The sequence below is a fragment of the Pimephales promelas genome, chromosome 10 (genome assembly GCF_988280905.1).
Source record: "Pimephales promelas chromosome 10, fPimPro1.hap1.1, whole genome shotgun sequence".
In the NCBI taxonomy this organism is placed as follows: domain Eukaryota; kingdom Metazoa; phylum Chordata; class Actinopteri; order Cypriniformes; family Leuciscidae; genus Pimephales; species Pimephales promelas.
This window is the reverse complement of record NC_142778.1, coordinates 33133638-33154661: the sequence shown is the minus strand read 5'-3', so window position 1 is coordinate 33154661 and position 21024 is coordinate 33133638. Positions and strand designations below refer to the sequence as shown.

General features: G+C 37.6%; 1 protein-coding gene across 3 annotated transcripts in view; it reads right to left on the bottom strand.

Moving 5' to 3' along the window:
• edc4 (enhancer of mRNA decapping 4) overlaps positions 1–21024 on the bottom strand; it is a 29188-nt gene that overhangs the window by 5519 nt on the left and 2645 nt on the right. The window contains exons 2-28 of one of the 3 annotated variants that reach the window (XM_089116500.1): positions 20746–20902; positions 20197–20308; positions 19788–19887; positions 19483–19669; positions 18461–18608; positions 18228–18332; positions 17973–18082; positions 17555–17638; positions 17276–17371; positions 16273–16372; positions 15079–15259; positions 14889–14955; positions 14708–14799; positions 14272–14462; positions 14114–14190; positions 13158–13290; positions 11848–12461; positions 10134–10235; positions 8111–8254; positions 7934–7967; positions 7525–7705; positions 6930–7085; positions 6037–6152; positions 5625–5790; positions 4893–5079; positions 3456–3675; positions 1399–1562 (exon numbers count right to left, since the gene is read on the bottom strand). In XM_089116500.1, coding sequence (XP_088972626.1) covers positions 1399–1562; positions 3456–3675; positions 4893–5079; positions 5625–5790; positions 6037–6152; positions 6930–7085; positions 7525–7705; positions 7934–7967; positions 8111–8254; positions 10134–10235; positions 11848–12461; positions 13158–13290; positions 14114–14190; positions 14272–14462; positions 14708–14799; positions 14889–14955; positions 15079–15259; positions 16273–16372; positions 17276–17371; positions 17555–17638; positions 17973–18082; positions 18228–18332; positions 18461–18608; positions 19483–19669; positions 19788–19887; positions 20197–20308; positions 20746–20902 — 4024 coding nt within the window. Of the gene's footprint in view, positions 1–1398; positions 1563–3455; positions 3676–4892; positions 5080–5624; positions 5791–6036; positions 6153–6929; positions 7086–7524; positions 7706–7933; positions 7968–8110; positions 8255–10133; positions 10236–11847; positions 12462–13142; positions 13291–14113; positions 14191–14271; positions 14463–14707; positions 14800–14888; positions 14956–15078; positions 15260–16272; positions 16373–17275; positions 17372–17554; positions 17639–17972; positions 18083–18227; positions 18333–18460; positions 18609–19482; positions 19670–19787; positions 19888–20196; positions 20309–20745; positions 20903–21024 lie in introns of all 3 variants that reach the window. The other 2 variants (XM_039683994.2, XM_039683996.2) reach the window with 2 other exon arrangements.

Below are 21024 nucleotides of genomic sequence, written 5' to 3'. Positions count from 1 at the left end.
AAAAAAGTAGCACAAATAAATACAAATACAATAGAATAAAGACACAAATAAACAGACATAAAAAGAAAAGTTTTTGGTATAGGGCAGAAATACTACAAAAACTGAATAAAGTAATCCAATGTTAAATAAAACTCGATAGTCTTTTAGTCCTGACTGAATTAAACACAAAGGCTATTAATTGGGATTCGTTTCAATTAATGCTATATTATGTTGTTTTGACAACAAAATTAATGACAGACACATATGGCTGCGTTCACTTTAAGAACTAGTGCGCGGATCCATTACTGTTTCATTATAGGCTACTCTGTCACACGCGCTTTATGCTATACATTTAAGACATAACCGAATGTCAAGGCCAGAGTTGACATAATTTTGTGTGTTTTTAACTGGTAAAGTGATTTAATCCACAAAAAAATATCTTTTGTTACTGGCGAGCTGTTTGTGAGGTGGATTTGTACTGTATGTGCGTGCAGTGAAAGACATCTCTGAGAGCGCGTGAGCACGGGATAGTTTAAAATTGCTTGAATGTTTAAACTGGTAAGACTTAAACGGATATGAAAATGATAAACGTTAGTTATGATGCAATGCTGGCCCGACTGTGCAAGTGAATATTCCTCATGTCCCGACTTCTAAACATGAGTGTGTGTCAACACCTGCAGCGCTTGATGCTTGCTTTGTGCAGAGAGAGAAGACGCAGCACCGCAAGCCCTGAATATGGAAAAAAAATCGATTCGTGGTCGCTGAGAATCGATTTTGAATCGACCACATTTTAAAAAACAATCAATCCATTTCCCCAGCCCTAATATATATATATATATATATATATAAAACCTAAAGCATGTGCCTTACTGCTTAAAATAACATCCTCATGTCCAAGCAGAAAACGGACAGACTTACAGATGGCAATGTCTATGCACATATGGACAGTATGAAACAAGTATTTTAGAGTGCAATTCAGAGATAGGACTGGCAGATCGCAGTTTATAGCAGTAAAGGGACTTGGCAGCACACAGGCAGAGCATTACTCTGAGATTCACAAGAGTTAGTCCCTTTCTCCCTGCAGAGAACTCGAATGCAGCCCAGACTGTACAGCACTTTAATAACTGCAGCCCAATGCAGCACTGCCACAGAAGACAATGTCCCCTTCAACACAAGGTCATTCACAGAAGAATTAAAGAGAAGAGGACGATGTCTCGAGTCTTAAAGCGTTAATGTCCTGTGATATGAAACCGCATAGGACTATAAATAAGTACTTAACAGTTTAATCATTAAAAGCACAGAGCTCTGCATGCTTTGGCATACCAAATTGATGCTGAAGGAATAACTGCTATATAAAGGACATTTTGAGATGAGTATAGAGCATGACTGCACTGACTGATAGAGGTGAAGGGAACAAACCTGATCTTGAGTTCTGTGCGTGTGCTCAGGTTGGTGGAGAGCTGCTGGATGAGGGACAGGAGGACGGCCTGATGGAGTGGACAGGGCTGCTGGCCGAACACTTGCTGAGAGTCAATGGTCTCACACACGTACAGCACCAGATTCAGGTCTGCTGCGGATAAAGCCTGCAAGAAAAATCACAGCAAGCTGGAGAGGAATATTACAAGACATATCACATATATAGAGAGACCATAGTAAAAGGGCAAATCCCATGTTGTGTCACCTGTGGAAATAAGTATTAAACTAAAGGTTCAATTTCACCCAACAAGACTAATTATAGTGATTCTCTACAACCACTAAATTGACCAAAAATGCTAATTATGTAATAAATTAACAAGTTATGAATACAAATCAAGAGACTACTGAACAGTTATTGCAGTCTGACTGTCAGCACGTATGTTGAGACGTCACCTCCCAAAAGCTTAATTAGGCTATTAGGGATTTGCATTATTTAACTTGAACAGAGGGTAACAAAAAATGCTACTGATTTCCTCCATAGAGAAGTGTTTGTAAAGAGGTTTCCCTTAAAGACCGATTGAAGTGGCTTGAAACACGCAGCATTATTCAAGATGTTGATTTATGTAAAAATGTAATGTATGAAAATGTAATTTCCACTGAAACAGAAATACAGGACGGAACAAAATCGAACAGCTCCTCCCCATTTTTAAAATAGCCAATAGCATGTAGTTTATAATTTTTCATTTTATTCGGTTTGGTCATTTACAGATCATTCAATCAATCAATCAAATCATTCGAAACATAAATACTATATATGACCAGGTGCAGGCGGAAGCTAAAGCTTATAATGCCTGTCCTTAACTTTAGAATCAAATGCAACTCATTAATGACAACATCTGTTCACAAAATTAACATTAACACATTAGTGGACCATTGTCCACACCAGAAGCAAGCCTGTCTAATTCATTTTTATTCTATTGTATATTTTTTCCCAATGTTATTCTCTTTAAAAAATTTTTAAACTGAAAAATAGATGTGGCTTGTTTTAACTCATTACAACAACTATTCCACAATTTAACTCCTTTACTTGATAAACAGTGTTCTCTTAATGTGGAATGTACTTGTGGTTGGTTAAATATACATAATCCTCTAAGATTATATTTACTTTCTCGCTGGGAAAATAATAATTGCAAGCATTTAGGAGTTTTATTATATTTGACTTGGTAAATAAATGTAACGTGTACAAATCAACTAAATCATAAAACTTCAAAAGTTTTGATTGATGAAACAGTAAATTACTTAGTGAATAATCACACCAATATATTATATTTACCATGTAGAAAATAGTAAATGTGTGAATAAGTGACTGATTTTAGGCACAGTTTCAGCATTTATATGTATGGGGTGGTGCACTTTAGATTCTAGAGAGTATTTGTTTGGACAAAATCTGATGAGAAGCTGAAGTGCAGAGTGATGTCATCAAAATCATTGACCTATAATTGACTAAGTTTTGAATGCTTATATCTTGTAAATGGGAATTGTCATTGTTTTTGGAGCACTAGCTTACAGATAACAGTAAGACTAACATATTCATACTAAAAGCCAAAAAAACTCCAAAATTGATTTCATGTGGACTTTAAACGCTTACATTTCACAAAATGCAAATAGTTAGTTTGGCACATTTTGCAGCGGCATATGGCTTCATGCAGTGGTTCTCAACCTTGTAGACCTTACCACTGGAACATTGTTTAACAGAAAACATACATTAAATTTTAAATGTATTCTTAAATAATTTAATCATACATTGAATAATTTAAATGTATTCTAAATCTGTGTACTTGATGTTTTTTTTCTACAAAAATAATAGTTATTGAGGGAGAAAGAAAATAGCTTGGTTGAGAACTGGCTCAACGCATGTAAAAGTGTGTTAAAAGGGCTACGTACATGACATAGCAGTTTATCTAATTGCACCACTAATTACCATAAAACATGATCACTGAAGCATGATATCATGAGTGAAATATCAGGCATATGTATATGTCTAGCGATTGGTAACTAACCTGTTGGAAGGCCTCGTTGAGCTGGCCCTGCTGTAGTAACTGCAGTATGCTGGCCTGCTGGGCCTGGTAGTCCAGATGTGTGGAGGGGACAGGAGTTCCTGCAGCCGAGCGCATGGCCTGCATGATGCTGGAGGTGACGGCTGCCTGCTGCTCCTTCATGGCCAGACTCACCTCTCCCTTCACTATGCGCTGCACCTGCGTCAGGATTGAGTCCTGCAGGCTGCAGAGAGGAGAGACACCATTAGACTACGACAACAATATAAAAAAATACATAACCAATCGGTATGTCTTTGAAACATTCATTGGTTCAAAAACAGACTCATCCATTAATGAAACAAGTGAGGCTTTATGCACGAGTCATTGAATTATTCATTCAAACCGAATTTAAAAAAAACAATTGATTAAATAGACCAGCAATTAACATTTTGTCAGAACCTCCAGTAAATTACACCATTTTGTTTAGTTGTCTATTCAGAATCATGGGAAAATCATGATCTCTATTTTTTATTTTATTTTTTAAATCGTGATTCTTACTTTTTCTAGAATCATTCAAGCTCTACTTCATTGCATGCAGTATATTATTTACTAAATTAGAAATAATCTGAAACAAAACCAATATGGAAAAAAACACTTTACAAAGCAACTTCTTTATTATGTAATCCTAAAAAAGTTTTTTTTTACTGATAAATAAATTACATGACTAAAAAGTAAACGCTAAGCAGACAACACTGTTTGCAGAATCAAACATCTATTAGATATTAAAAAGACTTTATTCAAAAGACAGATTAAATGATATAAATGTAGTCATATTTGCCTATATATAGTTATAATAATATAATATTATATATATAAATAAATATATAATAATAAAAAACACACACACACACACATAAACATACATACATATATATAATTTAACACCATGCCAGCTTCCGTATCAATTGGTGAAAAATGTCAAAATACAATAAAAGATTAAAGACCTAATTACGTTTTTACAAGTATTGTTTTTTACGACAGAAATGTTGTATTGTAAATATGAGACTGCAGTGTAAACCTCAACGTATCAAACTAATTAGTGACAAATTATCTTCGTATTTTTGTTTGAAACGCCACATGAATTTAATCCCTCCAACTTGAATTTAATACTACATAGTCTTCATTGCCTATATGTGAGAGGAAAACCAGCTTTATTGGCGAATTAAATCCAGGATTAGGAAGAGTGCCACACATACCGATCAATTTTGCAATGTCCATAATGCAGAGCTGCCCCCAAAAAAACCCTTTCTCTGCATTAACAACCGAATCTACTCTAATCGTGCAACAAAGTTATCCATAAGGGAAGGCATACAGGGGGAATGAGAATACCTTATATTGATTTGTGATTTCTAACTATATTAAAAAGGCTCTGTGCTGCATGCATGTGACAGAAAGCCTTACTTTCCCACGATCATGTGGAGCTGATGCTGAACGTCAGAGCACACGCTGGCCGTCACAGTGGAGGCCAGCTGGTCTTGAGAATTCTGGAGTGTGTCAATCATCTGTTGCAGCTGGCCAATCACAGGATCCCGTGCATCCTGGTCCCGCTGTTTCCTGTTCTTGATATGCGTCTCAAGCTGTTGGATGTCTGTAGGAGAAAGTAAAGTCATTATACATTTAGTAATACATTAAAGGGATACTCCACTTTTTTTTGGAAATAGGCTCATTTTACAACTCCCCCAGAGGTAAACAGTCGAGTTTTACCGTTTTTGAATCTATTCAGCCGATTTTCTGATAATTAGAAGAATATCAGTAACCAGACAGTTTCTGTTCTTATTGACTTCCATAGTATATTTTTTTCCTACTATGGAAGTCAATGAGACCAGAAACTGTGTGGTGACAGATGTTCTTCTAAATATCAGAAAATCGGCTGAAAGGATTCAAAAATGGTAAAACTCAACTATTTAACTCTGAGGGAGTTGTAAAATGAGCCTATTTCCAAAAAAAAGTGGAGTATCCCTTTAAAAGGGCTGGTGCTACAGTACAGACGCAAGATGTGTAAAACAGATCTAAAGAGCATGCAACAACTTGCTAGATTCATTAATATGCACTATGGTGATTTTTTTTTATTACTGTAAAAAAGCAGAAATAAAATGTCAGAAAGGTAGCAAAGCCTTTTGTGATGATTCTTACATTCGTGGGTTCCCTGTTTGAAGCTGTCATTGATCTGCTGAAACATGGACTGGCAGCCTCTCTCAAACACAGGAAGCACAATGCTCTGGAAGGTCTCTTTGTATGCTGCCTGAATGGGGCCCTGCATGGCCTCAGCAGCAGCACGACCGATGGCATCTGTAGTGTTCTGTGAATGGAAGAATAGGACAAAAAGTTCGAAGAGTTCGAGTTTTCCCCAGTTTGTGCCTGTTTCGTCTTCCGTGATGAATTATTCAGTTCTACACTGGTGCATAGAAGTTGGTACATTTCTTTTGAACTGCTCAGTTTGTAGTTTCAGAGAAACATTCTCTGCAGACAGAAATGTCTTTGGAAAATAATATCCTAACAAATGGCAAGTTTGGATGGATCTCTTTTCATTCGTTAAGCCACTGACCTTGGACTTAACAACTTTGGTGACATTTTCCTTCAGTGTTCCTTCCACTGCGGTTAACTTGGCAGCGATGGTGCTGTTCATCTGGCCAGTCACAGGTTCTAGACTCTTCGATATGGCTGCATAAAAAAAAGGTCAACAAAAGCTCTACATAAACATCAATAATCAATAAAAGTCTTCTTTCCAGCCCAGTAAAAAGGACAAAAAACAACAACAACAAGAGCAGAATGTTCTTTGCTGTATTGAACGTTGACAAAAAAAATTACAAGTACTTTTTTAGATAATTGACTCAGCCCCATGTCATCCAAGATGTCCACATCTCTCTTTCTCCAGTTGAAGAGAAATTAAAGTTTTTGATGAAAACATTCCAGGATTTTCTCCATATAATGGACTTCAATGGGAACCAAACGGTTCAAGGTCCAAATGAGAGTTTCAGTGCAGCTTCAAAGGGCTTTAAACGACACCAAACGATGAATAAGGGTCTTATTTAGGACCCTTTTGAGTCATGACTCGAAAAAAGATTTGTTCATTTTGATGAACGAGTTCGAACAGGAGGGTCACGAACACTCATCACAGAACAGAGCAAGGTGAGCATTTGAGCTTACAAAACTTAAACTTTTTTTATTTATTTTTTAAATGACCGATCATTTCGCTAGATAAAACCCTCATTCATCGTCTGGTGTCTTTTGAACCTTGAACCGTTTGGTTCCCATTGAAGTCTATTATATGAAGAAAATGCTTGAATGTTTTCATCAAAAACCTTAATTTCTTTTCGACTGAAGAAATAAAGACATGGACATCTTGGATGTCAAGGGGGTGAGTAAATTATCAGCAAAAGTTTTTTTGTTTTTTTTAAAGTAAACTACTCCCTTTAAGTTTAGCACATCGGCACTCACTCTGTGGGACGATCTTTTTCAATTCTTCACGCAAAACTTTGTCTAGCCGGTTGCACAGACTGTTGTTCAGAGTCTGGACAAGCTGCTGAGCAAGCTGGTCGTGGAGCTGTTGGTTCCGGCTTTGTCCCTCAGCCAGAATTCGCTCCATTCTTCTCTCTGTCAACAGCTAAAGTTAAAGTTAACAACAAATAGCATTGGCCTGACAAATCGAAAGGGATTTTTCTTTAGTGTGTGCATATGCATATGAAAAAAAGATCATGCATTTTCTTGTGATAGTGGGCTTAAATTTTACTTCATTTTCATCTTAGATTATATTTAAGTTGCTTTGAAACATGTCACACAAGAGAAGTTAAATGTTTTATGAATGGCACCACACATGAAGAAGCTACATTTCTAAGTTAAAATTCTGTAGAGTGGTACTTTTAACTTTCTGGTTTATTTATCACGAAAATGGAGCAATATTAATATAGGCTACAATATCAATATTACTCAGCCAGTGTAGCATTGTTGATGAAATACCATGCGTTTATAATTCTCTTTATTTCATATCATTAATCCTAAACTAGCTCCGAGTCTCCCCCTAGTGGAAGGATACGTTCTTGCTCCTGCTGAGCCAACATGGAGTGCTCGATATGAGCCATGATGGAGCTCTGTATGGCATCCATGTGGCTGGTAACTCTCTGCAGGATGTCCAGCTGGTTCTGTCTCAGCTCGGCTAACTCCCTCTGCTGGCTCCGCAACATCAGCAGGAGCTCATCTTGAACCTCTGTGCTCATCTGAGAACACAACAGCAAATTAACTACTCGCACGTGACACTCAAGCATCAGCACAGCTGCAAGTCTTAGAAGTCACAGCAGAACATTCATATTACTCATGGTTTAGCACTGCATTAATGTTTTATTTATATGATGAATCACAAGCCTTAGTGCATTTTGATTGGGTTTACACAATACAAATGCTACGAAATGCATTCGGATTGTGGTGCAGGGGATCAACGGACTTACCTGGTTCTCAAGCTGTCTAGACTGTGAGGACTCTCTGGGAAGGGAGAAAACAAAGATGATTAATCAGTCACACAATCAGATTATATGGCTGAAGGGGCTCACCACTCAATCCCACATTAAACAATACAAACATTAATATCAGGAAGATTTACATAGTAAGGAGGGCAGCTCACTCACCCTTCATCTTTCTTGCTCTTCCTCTTGAGCTTGGGGGAGCTGCGTGGTGATGTTTTCCAGTCCTTTACGGGAAGTCTGTGAGAGGAGCGAGGGCCACAGTTCCCCGACGAGGAGGCCAGACTGGCAACCTCATCATCATGATCACTGTCAATAAAAAAAATAATAGAAAAAGACAAGAGATCAGCAAAATTGTTCTCAGGGTATAGAAGATTGAACTACAGGCGCCATAATTGGCATATTCACATTATTATCTTATCACTACAGTTTGTTGAGTCATGCTAAGACTTGTTTGGACATGCTCAGATATGCAGACGTATAGATATGCAGATATGCAGAATATACACACTACTGTTCAAAAGATTTTTTTTTTTTGGCAGGTGGATTTTACTTGCCTAACTGGACAAGAAGCTGATTAAAAGTTCCACTATTTTAACTTTTGGGACACTAGAGGTTAAAAAAAACAAAACTGCATGCATTTAATATTAGAACAATGTTTTGGTTGTGCTTAGGCTCTGCGTGACTGCAGATGATTATGTTTATTCTACGGCTCATAAAACATTCACTAGTAGGCTTAAGAGATATAAGGAGCTGAGTAGCTGAAGACATTACTGTAGCTTTAACCATTAAGAGATGGTACTAGCTTGAAAATAAGTTCCAGCACAGCGCTACAACCACCATGATGAGATGACACTTCACAATAGATGATGCTTTACACCAGGGGTCGGCAAGTAAGTTTGGCATTGGACCAAAAAAATAGTAGGGCCAGAACATAGTCGAAGGATAATTTAAGCAATCAATTGATGAAAAATGCAACTAGAATTGCCTATGACAGACTGTTAGCGTCTTTTGTAACTGCTAGTGAGCCGTTACTCTGTGTTAAATCCTGTAGTAGGAGAGTCGTCAACAAAAAGACACATTTATGTGATTTATGAGGTGTCTGGGTTTTACACCAGGTAAATTAATAAAGCAGTAGTGGTGAGTCACGATTTTCGAATATTCGTTTAGTTGATTTAATTATAGAGTATCGAATAGGTTGTGCGATTGTCAAAAAAATCCCCATGTTTTTGCCAGCAGACTCTCCTCTGTTTGCATTTTTTTTTTAAATGGGCGTTTCCCCCGAGGTTTGTGATTTGCGTTCACAATGTCAACCTTTCTCACTCATTGTGACAACTAACCTACACCACTCCCACACCATACATGCGTCAAAGTAGCCGGAGCACCTTTTCTCTATTTCCCGATGTGTCGAAACATGCACTAGACTAGAGAGTAGAATGCTGAACATTTTTCCATTAAAAAAACATCCCATCAGGTCTGAAATGAACACTTATAATAGGTATGACAAAAAACATTTTTGGAAGGATTTATATATTGGCTAATTATTTGAAAAAAAGAAAAAAAGAAAAATACAGTGTACCTTTAAAATGTCAATAACAAAAAATGACTAAGCAAGCACAGAAACCGTTTTGGTGGCTTAATTTGAAGAATATCCTATACATCCCACATTATAGGATTCGTATTACAGAAACATCCAAACTCAGAATCCCATTTCAGAGCAGAACTCATTTAGAACACTAAACAGGACGTTTTTGTAATACCATTCCTAGAGGGAAAAAAAATACAAAATTGAGAGTCGTGACAGGTTTTCTTTAGCAGACAGTTTGCATGTCCTTGATTTGAATTGCTCACATCTCTGATGTCAGCGAAGGTCAGAATAATATTCTGACAAATAGGATTGAATCCATGTAATGTTTCTGTTCCTAATTAAGTTACCAGCCAACTGGTGAGACATTTATTTCACAGCTGGTGTTAATGTTAATATTATGTGGCCACAGACCTCATAATACTCCCATTACCTTAAACTGAGAATCACATTTTATAGCTTCCTAAAGTGCTTGTATGACAGTTAAAATGAACAGACAGCAAAACTGAACAAATCCGTATTAAAAATGGCTATGGTAATGGGATCTGAGCTGCAGAGGATGCTGACATCTGTATAGGTGATGCTCAAATGTAAAAAGTTTACCTCTGCTCTGCACTTGCATCTTGACTGTCGTTCTGAGTCAGGTGATAGGTGCGCCTGTGGTAGGGGGAAGAAATGTGCCTGTCCTTTATTTCCTCCCTAGAGCTGGAAATAAACAGTCAAAACAGAGTTATCAAATGCTTTAGCTTTGTACCATCAAATATTACGGATTTCTCAATTTTTCAAAACATAAATCAATACTAAAATGTTAATATTAAATTAACATCAAATCACAAAACAGATGAAAAATATATATGCAAATTAGTGCTGGGTGGTATACCGGTTCATACCGACTAGCAGTGTTTATTTTTGTCATGAATTTTTTATATACCACAGCGCAGGTGTTTTTATATGAATGTGTCTGAAGTCTTTAGAAAATCTTCAAAGTTATTTCAACTGAATCTATCTTTCCTAAAAAAAAGCAGAGTTTATGAGCACTGCTGCTTTGTGTACAGCCGTTACCAGGGAAACCGCTATTTCTGCTGCTCCTAAAGCGCCACCTGCTGGCAAAAGACTTGCACACCTGTACTAATCCCATAAATGTGGAATTTGTCTATAATATTCACTCATGACAGTACAATAGGGCATTCTAAGTCAATCTACTGCAGTATTTCCTCTCTCAGTCAGTAGAAAATGTGGTTAAAACCCACTCATTCTAGTCAGAATACGAGTTTGATACTGCTCATTTTCTGACATTGGGCTTCGATTATAAGGCGTATCTTAACCGAACCAGGAAAAAAAACAACTCTGCACTCAATTGGATAGTCGGTAGACCTACAACCAATCAGAGCAATGCAGTAAGGCAACTACTTTGCATTTCACAGTTGTCAACAGAACTTACTTATTTTAGAAGTAAAATAACGAGTGTTGCTAGTTCTTTTACTTGGTCCTCCATGAGTGCGACCAAAGGAGAAACCACAACGACCACAGGCTTTTCTTTACGTCCCATCTTCTTAGCGACCATCGGAGCTGATAAGTTACACTTTTCCCGAATCATGTAGGAAGGAAGCCAAAAATATCTTTCCGATCGACAAATGCCTTGATTGCAGTTTTCTGTTTGTCAATTAAAATGGTAAATGGTAAAATGGTAAATGGACTGCATTTATATAGCGCCTTCATAGACCTAATGGCCACCAAAGCGCTTTACATTTTGCCTCACATTCACCCATTCACACACACATTCACACACCGACGGCGGTGTCAGCCATGCAAGGCGCCATCCAGCTCGTCGGGAGCAGCTGGGGTTAGGTGTCTTGCTCATGGACACCTCGACACTTGGTCAGGTGGAACCGAGGATTGAACCACCAACCTTTCGGTTCGTAGACAACCCACATGAACCACTGAGCCACTGCCGGCCCGATTCGATTCATTTTACAACAGACGCGACAGCAGAGTCTATACATCTCCAGCTGCAGTCATCTTTGAGGGAAACCAGTTAAGCGCGCTTTGATAACGTGATGATTACGTCCCTGAAGATCATCTGTCCATCATCGTATAAAGCCCGCCCTGGCAATTTGATTGGCCCGATCATTTTTTGACTGATCATAATTACTCCTCAATGGATCGAGTCCAGACCGAACTTCCCGACCAAAAAATGTTGTGGGCTGGGGCTGAGTTGGGGCTGGCATCCAGGAAAGGTCATACCGCCCAGCACTAATACAAATGATATTTTTTTACATTATATTATGGTATATAGAATAATAGGACAGAAACTCACCAGTCTCCCAAACCATTGTCTCTCAGGCTGTTGCGAGTCTCTCGTGTGATATCGGGTGCTGCTGGCCACGCATGGTTCACGCTGCTGTCAGAACAAGAACCTCCAGCTGCTACAGCGTTCTCCTGTGACAGAGCCGTCTCTAGTAGTGAGGGTGTGCTATTGAGTCTTTGTTCTCCATCCACAGATGCTGCACCCAATTCGAGAGGCAACAAACTGTGCTCAGCACCGCTCCGGGCTCTTTGTGACAGCAGGTGGAGGACCGATGCGGCTGAAGCCATGCTGTCAGAATGCAGGACGGAGGCCGAGTCAGCGGCGGCACCGGCCAGTCCTCTCTGCAGGGTTTCCGAGGCGATCTCGGGGATGTCCTGGGACATTGCCGTAGAAGCAGATGAAATGACATCCGGAGAGCGGGCTCTGGTCGGAGAGGCCTGAGGGACAATCATGGGATCTATGGCCTGGAGATCCAGGGAGAGAGGAGGGTTTGGAGAGGAAACCTGTGGAGGAGGAGATGGGAAATAAGGGAGGGGAAGTCTGTGAGAGTAAGGAGCAGCTTTGCAGAGCAGAGAGGCCTCAAGCAGTAGGGATGGAGAAGGCACCAGTGGGGGAGAGAAACCCTAACCGGATGGGGATTTTAAATGGAAGAGTGGATGGAGGGATGCCAGATAAACAGAAGAATTGTTACATTTTTCATTTAAATCAAATCTAAAGGACTGAAGGTCTAAGCTGTCATTTTGTGAATGCTGAAACCTGATCTGATTTGTTCAGATGGACAGTCGATATGGATATTGCCCATGCTAGATCTACACTAATGACATAAGCATTTACTCCTCCATTCAAGTTTAGGATCAAATTAGGAAATTTATGGTCTGGTTTCACAAACAGGGCTTAGATTAAGCTTTAGTTTAATTAGGACATTTACTATAAAACATTACTGATGTGCATCTTGAGACAAAACGATGGCATTGACATTAAAAAAACAACAAAGTAAAGACAGTAAAGATTTCCATTTCTGATAAATACTGTTATTTTGGTTGATGATCAAAAAATCCTTAAATGTATTCGTTTCTCACAAAACTATTAAGATCGGATCGGCCCCATCTCTAATACAAATAAATAAATACATACATAAAATGCCTATGTTTAATTTTGATTAATCATGCAGCCCTAGTCTTGTCACTTTTAGCATCCTTGCTAAACAACATTATTAATTTCTTTAAAAAAAAAAGTCTTAGTTTACATTTACAAAGTCGCATCAACTGTCACTAATAGACAATATATCACTAAATGCAATTTACCATGTCCATTAATACCTGGATGTTTTCCCCAAGGCCTGAGATAAGGATGGAGTTGGATCTTGAACTGCCAGCGCTGGCACTCAGAGTCAAGCTGGTGTTGCCACAGTCGACAGACATTTTAGGGCTCTGGTTCAGATCATCTCCACCCCTGGAAGAAAGATAATTGAACAATGCCTATGAGTGCGTGACGGGGCCCATATTTTACACTCTGGCGTGTACTTTTGTACACCGAGTGTAATTCATACAGTGAAATCCAAAAGTCTTAAAAAAAATTAAAAAAACACTTATGAAAATCAAGAGGGTAAAAATGTTTCGTAGCCCTTAATCCGTATTCACTTTATAGCCCTTAATCCTGTAATTGTGTACAAATTGTGGGCACAGAGGACTCAGGTGTGATCCTAATTTTTATTTATTATAAATGTTATATCACTGTCTTTGACAAAGTTATGTCCATCCATTTTTGGTGTTTTTTTTATTTTGGAGGTATTTTTTAATTTATTTACTTCAAAAATACGATATTTTCTATGTAAATTATGCTTATTATGTTTTATTTAAAAAAAAAAAAAAAAAACTACATTAAAATATCATTCCAATAAGTTCTTAGAGCAAAAACCTAAAGATGAAGTGACTTTGGGGTCACCTGGTGTCTTATTTTAGCTGATTTTAGAATGCTCTAAATAAGTTTTCCCATTAATTAATTAATTTCTATGGGTGCCCATTTTTGACCCAAATACAAGATTAAGGAGGGGTTTTTTTTCACCCACCTAACATTGTAGAATTGGGTCAAAAAAAAAATTGTGTGTGTTCAGGAGGCAAACTTAGGAAAAGTAGCCAAGTCTTGTACCACTCAGATCAAGGAAGTATTTTTTTAAAAAATAAATCAAAACTATTTTGCCCACATTTGTCCAGAACACGGTTTTAGGGTTAAAAGAAAAAGAAAACTTTTGACAAAAATGAGCTGAATCTCCCACCTTGCACCGCTGTCTGAGCTGCTCATGGCCGTGACTATGGTCAGGCTGCTTGCACTGCTGCCAGGAGAGGCGGGCATCTGAAAAAACAAGACAGCAAGGATAATTAATTACCATCACTGATGCGACCTAATGATGAACTCATAATATTAAAGGCTTACAGAAGCACTGGGCGTCAAAAAGGCGTCCGGGGTCATGAGTTTGGGCAAGGCTGATGGGGCTGGACTCATGAAGTCAGCTGGACATGGAAGCGGCAGAATTTTACTCAGGTCGTTCTGTGATCCACTGTCCCCAGACTCCTTATCAGAGCTCATTGCTTCCACATTCAGATCAGCCAGCGGGTCAGAAAAACCTAGCGAAATGCAAAAAAATCCCATATTGTGAAAATGCATAACATTTAAATTTTAAAATAAAAAATGCATATTTAAATACATAAGATATATAAACAAGTCACGCAACACAATGATTTTTTTCATCACCTTAATTCAGACAATAATTTGGGTAAAATACTTCATTTCTTTGCCATAGCACTGTAGATTCAGTAGTGACGGTCTCGGAAACATATGTAAAAAATAATAGTATACTTTCCAGACTCACCAAAGCCATCTTGTGATCCAGACTGAGGCATGAAAAGGGAGGATGAGGCCCCCTGATTGGGCTGAAACCAGATCTGCACATCCTGTAGTGATCTGTAGGCATAAGTGTTATGAAATATGAATATCTGAATACAACTCTTATGCCTCCATCGAGAGATGTTTTTTGTATGTAAATAACTCACTTTGTATGCACACAGTAGAGTTTAATCTGGATTCCTGATTTGGACTCTGAGGGTCCCTGGCTTCCTTCTGTGAGAAGATATCAAAAGGGAACAGCATTGAAAGCGTCATCTGAACACATCTTCACTCACCTTACAGCAAACCAAACATTTGCACACGCAAAGCTAGCATTAAAACAAGGGAGGAACGGACCTGTTGTCATGCTTTCACTTTCCTCATCAGGGGGAAGGACCTCAGTGTGTCGCAATCGTGCACGGGCAACATCCTGTATGCCGAAGCTGAGGACAGGGTATGTAAGCAGAAACTCTGAAACTGCAGTGAAGTTGGCACGGCCTTTTTCCTGGTTCTGTAACAGCTCCATGACGTACAACACCTACATATCAAACGCACAACCCAGAATCAGCTGCCAATAAACAACCAGTTATTTACTTACATAATGTCATTGTTTGCTTGTTGTAATAGCAACACTGACCTAAGCTCAAGAGTCCCATTAAACAGAGTTAGATAGTTGACCATGGTTTACTTTAAATGTGCTTTTATACTTCCTTTTTGTCTTTCTACCTGTCCTAAAATAACTGAAATTCCAAAAACCTGCAGACAGATCTAATTTTAGTTTCTTCTGGTGTGAGACAATTATTAGATTCCTGATCATCTCCCATCCACAATTGGTGCTTGAAGACGTTTTGCATCAGGTTTGACGTCAATGTTTCCAAAAGACTAAACATATGAATGAGTAACATTTAAGAGCTACACCAGAGGGAGAGTTTTTCAGTGCCGTGGCAGATTTATGCATGGGCAATCGACATCTTTACGGAGGTGGCACAGGGCGTCCGCGAAAAGTCAATATATCATGTCACAGGGAATTAACCTGGGGTGTGTTTCCCAAAGCCAACTACAGTCTGAAGTTTTGTCATTACCAATAATGGAACTTGCAACCATAGTTGGCTAAAAGTTTTTAGGAAACGCACCACCTGGTCGCGATTCGGTGTGCAATCCCGGTGAAACATTTCAGTCGTGGTCTGTGTTATTTGCAGCACTTTTTTGTATTTAGTTTCATTAAGAGCACTATTGTCTCTTTCATTAAGAGCACTATTTGCAGCACGAGTTGTCAAACTGAATTTGTTGGTGTTCTCTTTTTTTAATTTTAATTTTCTTCAGTGGCAGTACATTCAGCTTTTTCGGCCACCGTAAATTCACCAAGGCCGCCATATGAGCTAGGTTTCAGTGAATAACGACTTAAAATGGAATTTGAATCTAAATGAGCAGCATGGACACTCTGCAGAATAACTAATTGTTGAAGACAGAAAATCATACATATTTGAAACACCATGAGAGTGAGTAAACAAAACATGTGGGCAATAAATATGAAATAATAATGAGTCTAACCTTCCTCTGAACATCACTAAGGATAAGAAACTCTGCAGACAAGTCCAAACTGGCCTTCAGGCTGGGTAGCACACTGCTGTTAAATGGATCTGGAGAAAACCTGAAACACAAATGAACAGTTCTTCTAAAATTCATATTTAGGTCACATCCATGGAGTTAAGGTATAGGCAAAAGTTTAATGCTTTAAAGGGATACTCCACTTTTTTTTTGGAAATAGGCTCATTTTACAACTTCCCCAGAGTTAAACAGTTGAGGTTTACCATTTTCGAATCCATTCAGCCAATTTTTTTTTGATATTTAGAAGAATATCAGTAACCAGACCGTTTCTGGTCTCATTGACTTCCAAAGTAAGAAAAAAAATATACTATGGAAGTCAATGAGACCAGAACCTGTCTGTTTACTGATATTCTTCTAAATATCAGAAAATCAGCTGAATACATCTGAAAACGGTAAAACTCAACTGTTTAACTCTGGGGAAGTTGTAAAATGAGCCTATTTCCAAAAAAAAGTGGAGTATCACGTTAAGGGTAGGTTTATCCCAAAATGAGAATTCTTTCATCTGAGATTGCAGTACTTCCATTGACAGTCTACAACTACCACTTTGTCACTTCAACATTTTTTATAAGAGATCGTAAATCTAATCCTTGTGAATTGAGTGGTTTAGTCCAAATTTTCAGGACACACATGATTAATTTATTAGTATTAGTTTTACAATCTCTTTATGAACAAAGCAACAAAGTGGTAGTTGAGTGGACAGTTAATGGAGGGACAAAAAAACTCTTAGATTTCATTAAATAGCTTCAATTGGATTTCTAAATGAACCATTGACTTACGGGTTTAAAACGACATGAGGGTGAGCGATGAAAATCTTTTCATTTTGGGGTGAACTAACCTTTGAAGCTTGAACATAACTGTGGGCATATCTAACGAATAAAAATGTAAACACCTCTATTGATCATGCAAGCTCCATAGTTCAATTAGAGCTTTTGGCTTAAGAACAGACCTGATGGTTTGTAAGCAGGTCCATGACACTGTGCACCACATCTTCAGCTCCTGGTTCTGATCAGCTCCAGTGATCAGGAATCGCCAAAACGGAACTCTTCAGAAAAACAAAAATGGTTTTATATTCAAAGATACACAGCACATGTCTAAGACACACAATTTCAAAGAGTAAAGACAACGGCAAAGACAGTTAAAGCCCAGAGTCAGATTCCCTGATGACTTGAGATGCTGACAAAAATGTAATTGCGATCACTGAAGACTAAATGAACTTTAAACTCACTCAGGGTCTTGCTTCTTGTGGTTGTCACAAAAGAGCAGGCAGGAAAGGGGTCGTCCATTATGTGGCTGCCATTCATGCAAACACCTATAAAAGGTACGTAGGCGCATAAAAAGACAGATGATGCTGATTTGGTGCTCAAAAAAAAAAAACATTTCAGATATTTTATCAGAATTTTTGTTATATTTTGATTCTATCATCAATGTTGAAACCAATTGTACTGCTTAATATTTTTGTAAAAAATTGACCAACACTTTTTTGAAATATAAATCTTTTTTTAACACTATAAATGCCTTTACTGTCATTTTTGATCAAATGAATGCATCCTAGCTGAATGAGTATTAATTTCTTAAATTAAAACAAGCTTACAAATCTAAAATGTTTGCAGTGTGTTCAATTTCACAACATCTCCAGCATGTACCTGGGTTGGTCCTGGCCTTCAATGTAGATTTGCCAAAATTTGACATATCCATCATGACTTGCTGTGGCCAAGACAGTGCCATCAGGTGACAGCGCTCCCTCACTAATGCGCTGCATAGAAAAAGTAATATGTTTAATTATAAACATCACACTACATAAGTACATAACTAATTTATGTGCCATTGATTACATTAAATGGATCGCATTTCTTAATTAGTTAATACAGCACTGCAGTCTAAAGGATGGCAGGACTTACTGCTGTGTGTCCTCTAATAGTGATAAACCCCTCTTTCAGTTCAGTGGCATCCACAGGCCATGAGCTGTTATTGGATCGGAGGATGTCAAGGTCCCAAACCTCAGCCTACAAGTACAAGCAAAAATCCAGTTAAGAGAGTAATAGTGTTAAAAACATTTAAAATCTAATAATATGGGGACATTTCAGAAAGACAGTGATAAAACTATCAAATTCCACACACAAAAAAAACTTACTCTGTCTTCATGAAGCAGTGCCAATGTCTGACACGCATCCTCCGGGTTCTCATCATTGTCTTCTGGGATAAAGGGACACCAGATGAGCCTGCGGTTGGAATTAAGTGGAGTGTCCTCAGGCCTGTGGATGTGAACGATCACTTCATCTCTAAGAGACATCGATGTTAAAGAGAAATATCACCTGCTTATTAGCATTTCACTAGGTAACACTATTTCGGTGGTCCACTTTAAATAATCTACAAACTATAAGTAACTTTGCAACCGTCACCTAACTCTCAGAGTATTAGTAGACTGTATGCTTAATATCTGCTAACACTTTATTTTGATGGTCCCACTACAGATTCTACTAATTATAAATAACTTTTGCAACTACATGTTAACTTATTCCATTTACCCGAACCCTAACCAGTCTAATACACTAATGAGAGTTAGTTGACATGTAGTTGCTGTAAAGTTACTATAGTTAGTATTATGTAAAATTACTTATACTTAGTAAAGTTACTGGTAACACTTTACAGTAAGGATTTCTACAGCATTTATTAATCTTAGTTCATGTTTTTTCCACATTTACTAATACATTATTAAAATAAAAAGTTGTGTGTTAACATTAGTTAATCCACACGGGTTTTTTTATCACTAACATTTACAAAAGATTAATAAACACTGTAAATGTCCTGCTCATTGTTAATACGTTAACAAATGAGACCTTATTGTAACACGTTAGCAAGTTACTTAGTCAGTAGAATATCAAAAGTGGACTCAAGTGAAACTTTTACTACAAATACATGTAAATCCAGACTTTTTTAGTTCAACCTGAAAAGGAGACAGATTTAGGATTTTTAGGAGAAATTTGTGATAAATTGAAATTTTTAATATTATTTAAGGTATATTCGTCACACTGATCATGTTAATTTTTAAAACAAAAAATACTTTGGGTATCTCATTAACCTCCTGTATTTGTGAATCTTTTTTTAACAAACATAAAAAAAAAAGTCTAGTAAATGTCCATCTACAGAGGATACTGTATTTTGCCGTTGTGACTAGTGAGCTGCCAAATGAACATGTTTCCAGCTTCATCCACGCAGGCCAAGAGGGTGGAGTCTAAGTGGGCGAAGGCAAGGTCTGTGACTGCACCGGTGAAGCCCTTCAGCAGCGAACGCTCCGTCGAGCCCAGTTGCAGCACACGGATCATCGAATGATTGTTTGCACCTGTGAGCGATAAACAATTACAAACCATTCATTTGAATCCCGTCAACATTTTATTCAAAGGAGTGTGCTAAATGAGCCATGTACAAAGACAGCAACAGAAAAATGTCTGCAAACTGACCTCTGATGGCATAAGCCACGTATGAGTTGGACACGGCTATTAAATTGCCATAGTAGTACTTGTGCTCCCAGTCATATTTGGCCACTGGCTGTATTTTAACCTGTAAGACAGTCATGAGGAAAAGATTCAGAGTGTAAAACAATTTCCAGGGGTTCTACATATTTTGATCTATTAATCGTTACAAGTTTCCCAATAGTTGGTTTTTAAAAATCAAATTATAGAGTTTTTACTAAGCTAAGTAAATATTTTCTAGCTGGAAGATTTATTGACAAGAAATTTCCATGACTTTAAAGATTTTATTAATTTCAAATGACTATATCCTTATATTTTCAGGTTTTCCATGACCGCGAAACCCTGAACTGCTAATAACAAACACAGTTTTGCACAATTAATTAATTAATTTACACACCTTGTTGCTACCACGAGCCTTACTGTCAATACTAGAGTCACGGCTGGACACAATTTCCACATTGTTTGCTCTGATGGAGACACAGGTGGACTCATCATCTCCTGAAAGGCAGCTGGTACAAAAAACAGACTTATGAAATACCTTCTTTTTTTTAACATACACTAGAATTCAAACATAGCTATTGATAAAAAAATGTTTATTGAGCAGCAAATCAGTATATTAGAATGATTTTTGAAGGATCGTGTGACTCAGAAGACTGGAGTAATGATGAGTAATCAGCTTGCCATCACAAGAAAGAATTACATTAAAAAATATTAAAATAGAAAACAGTTATTTTAAATTGAAACAATATTTCACATAGTTTTCCCATGTATTTTTAATCAAACAAATGAAACTTCTTTCAGTAGTGTAAATATTTTAAGTACATAATGAAAATACAGATCATATAGATAATGACATCAAAACAATAATGGTTTATTCAGGGATGAGAATAATTTTATACAATTATGTTATAAATATTATACAATGTTAATGACTGCAAATACATACATAGTCTGTGTGTCCTGTCCATTGAGTTTGTCTGAGTTGTGAGAAGTCGGCTCCACCATTTCTGCATGTCCTCCTGCGTTGATAATATCCGCTCCAAAAACTCCATTCGACTCTCCATTGAAAGATAGATTTCTCTGGCTCTCTACCAATGAGGAATCTGTGGAAATATTTGATTTATAAATCAAGTCTTAAATGCACCTGTACATCCTCTGACTTCCAAAACATCTCAATATAAATGATTATCTATGCTTAACAGTATATATGTATGTATGTGTATAT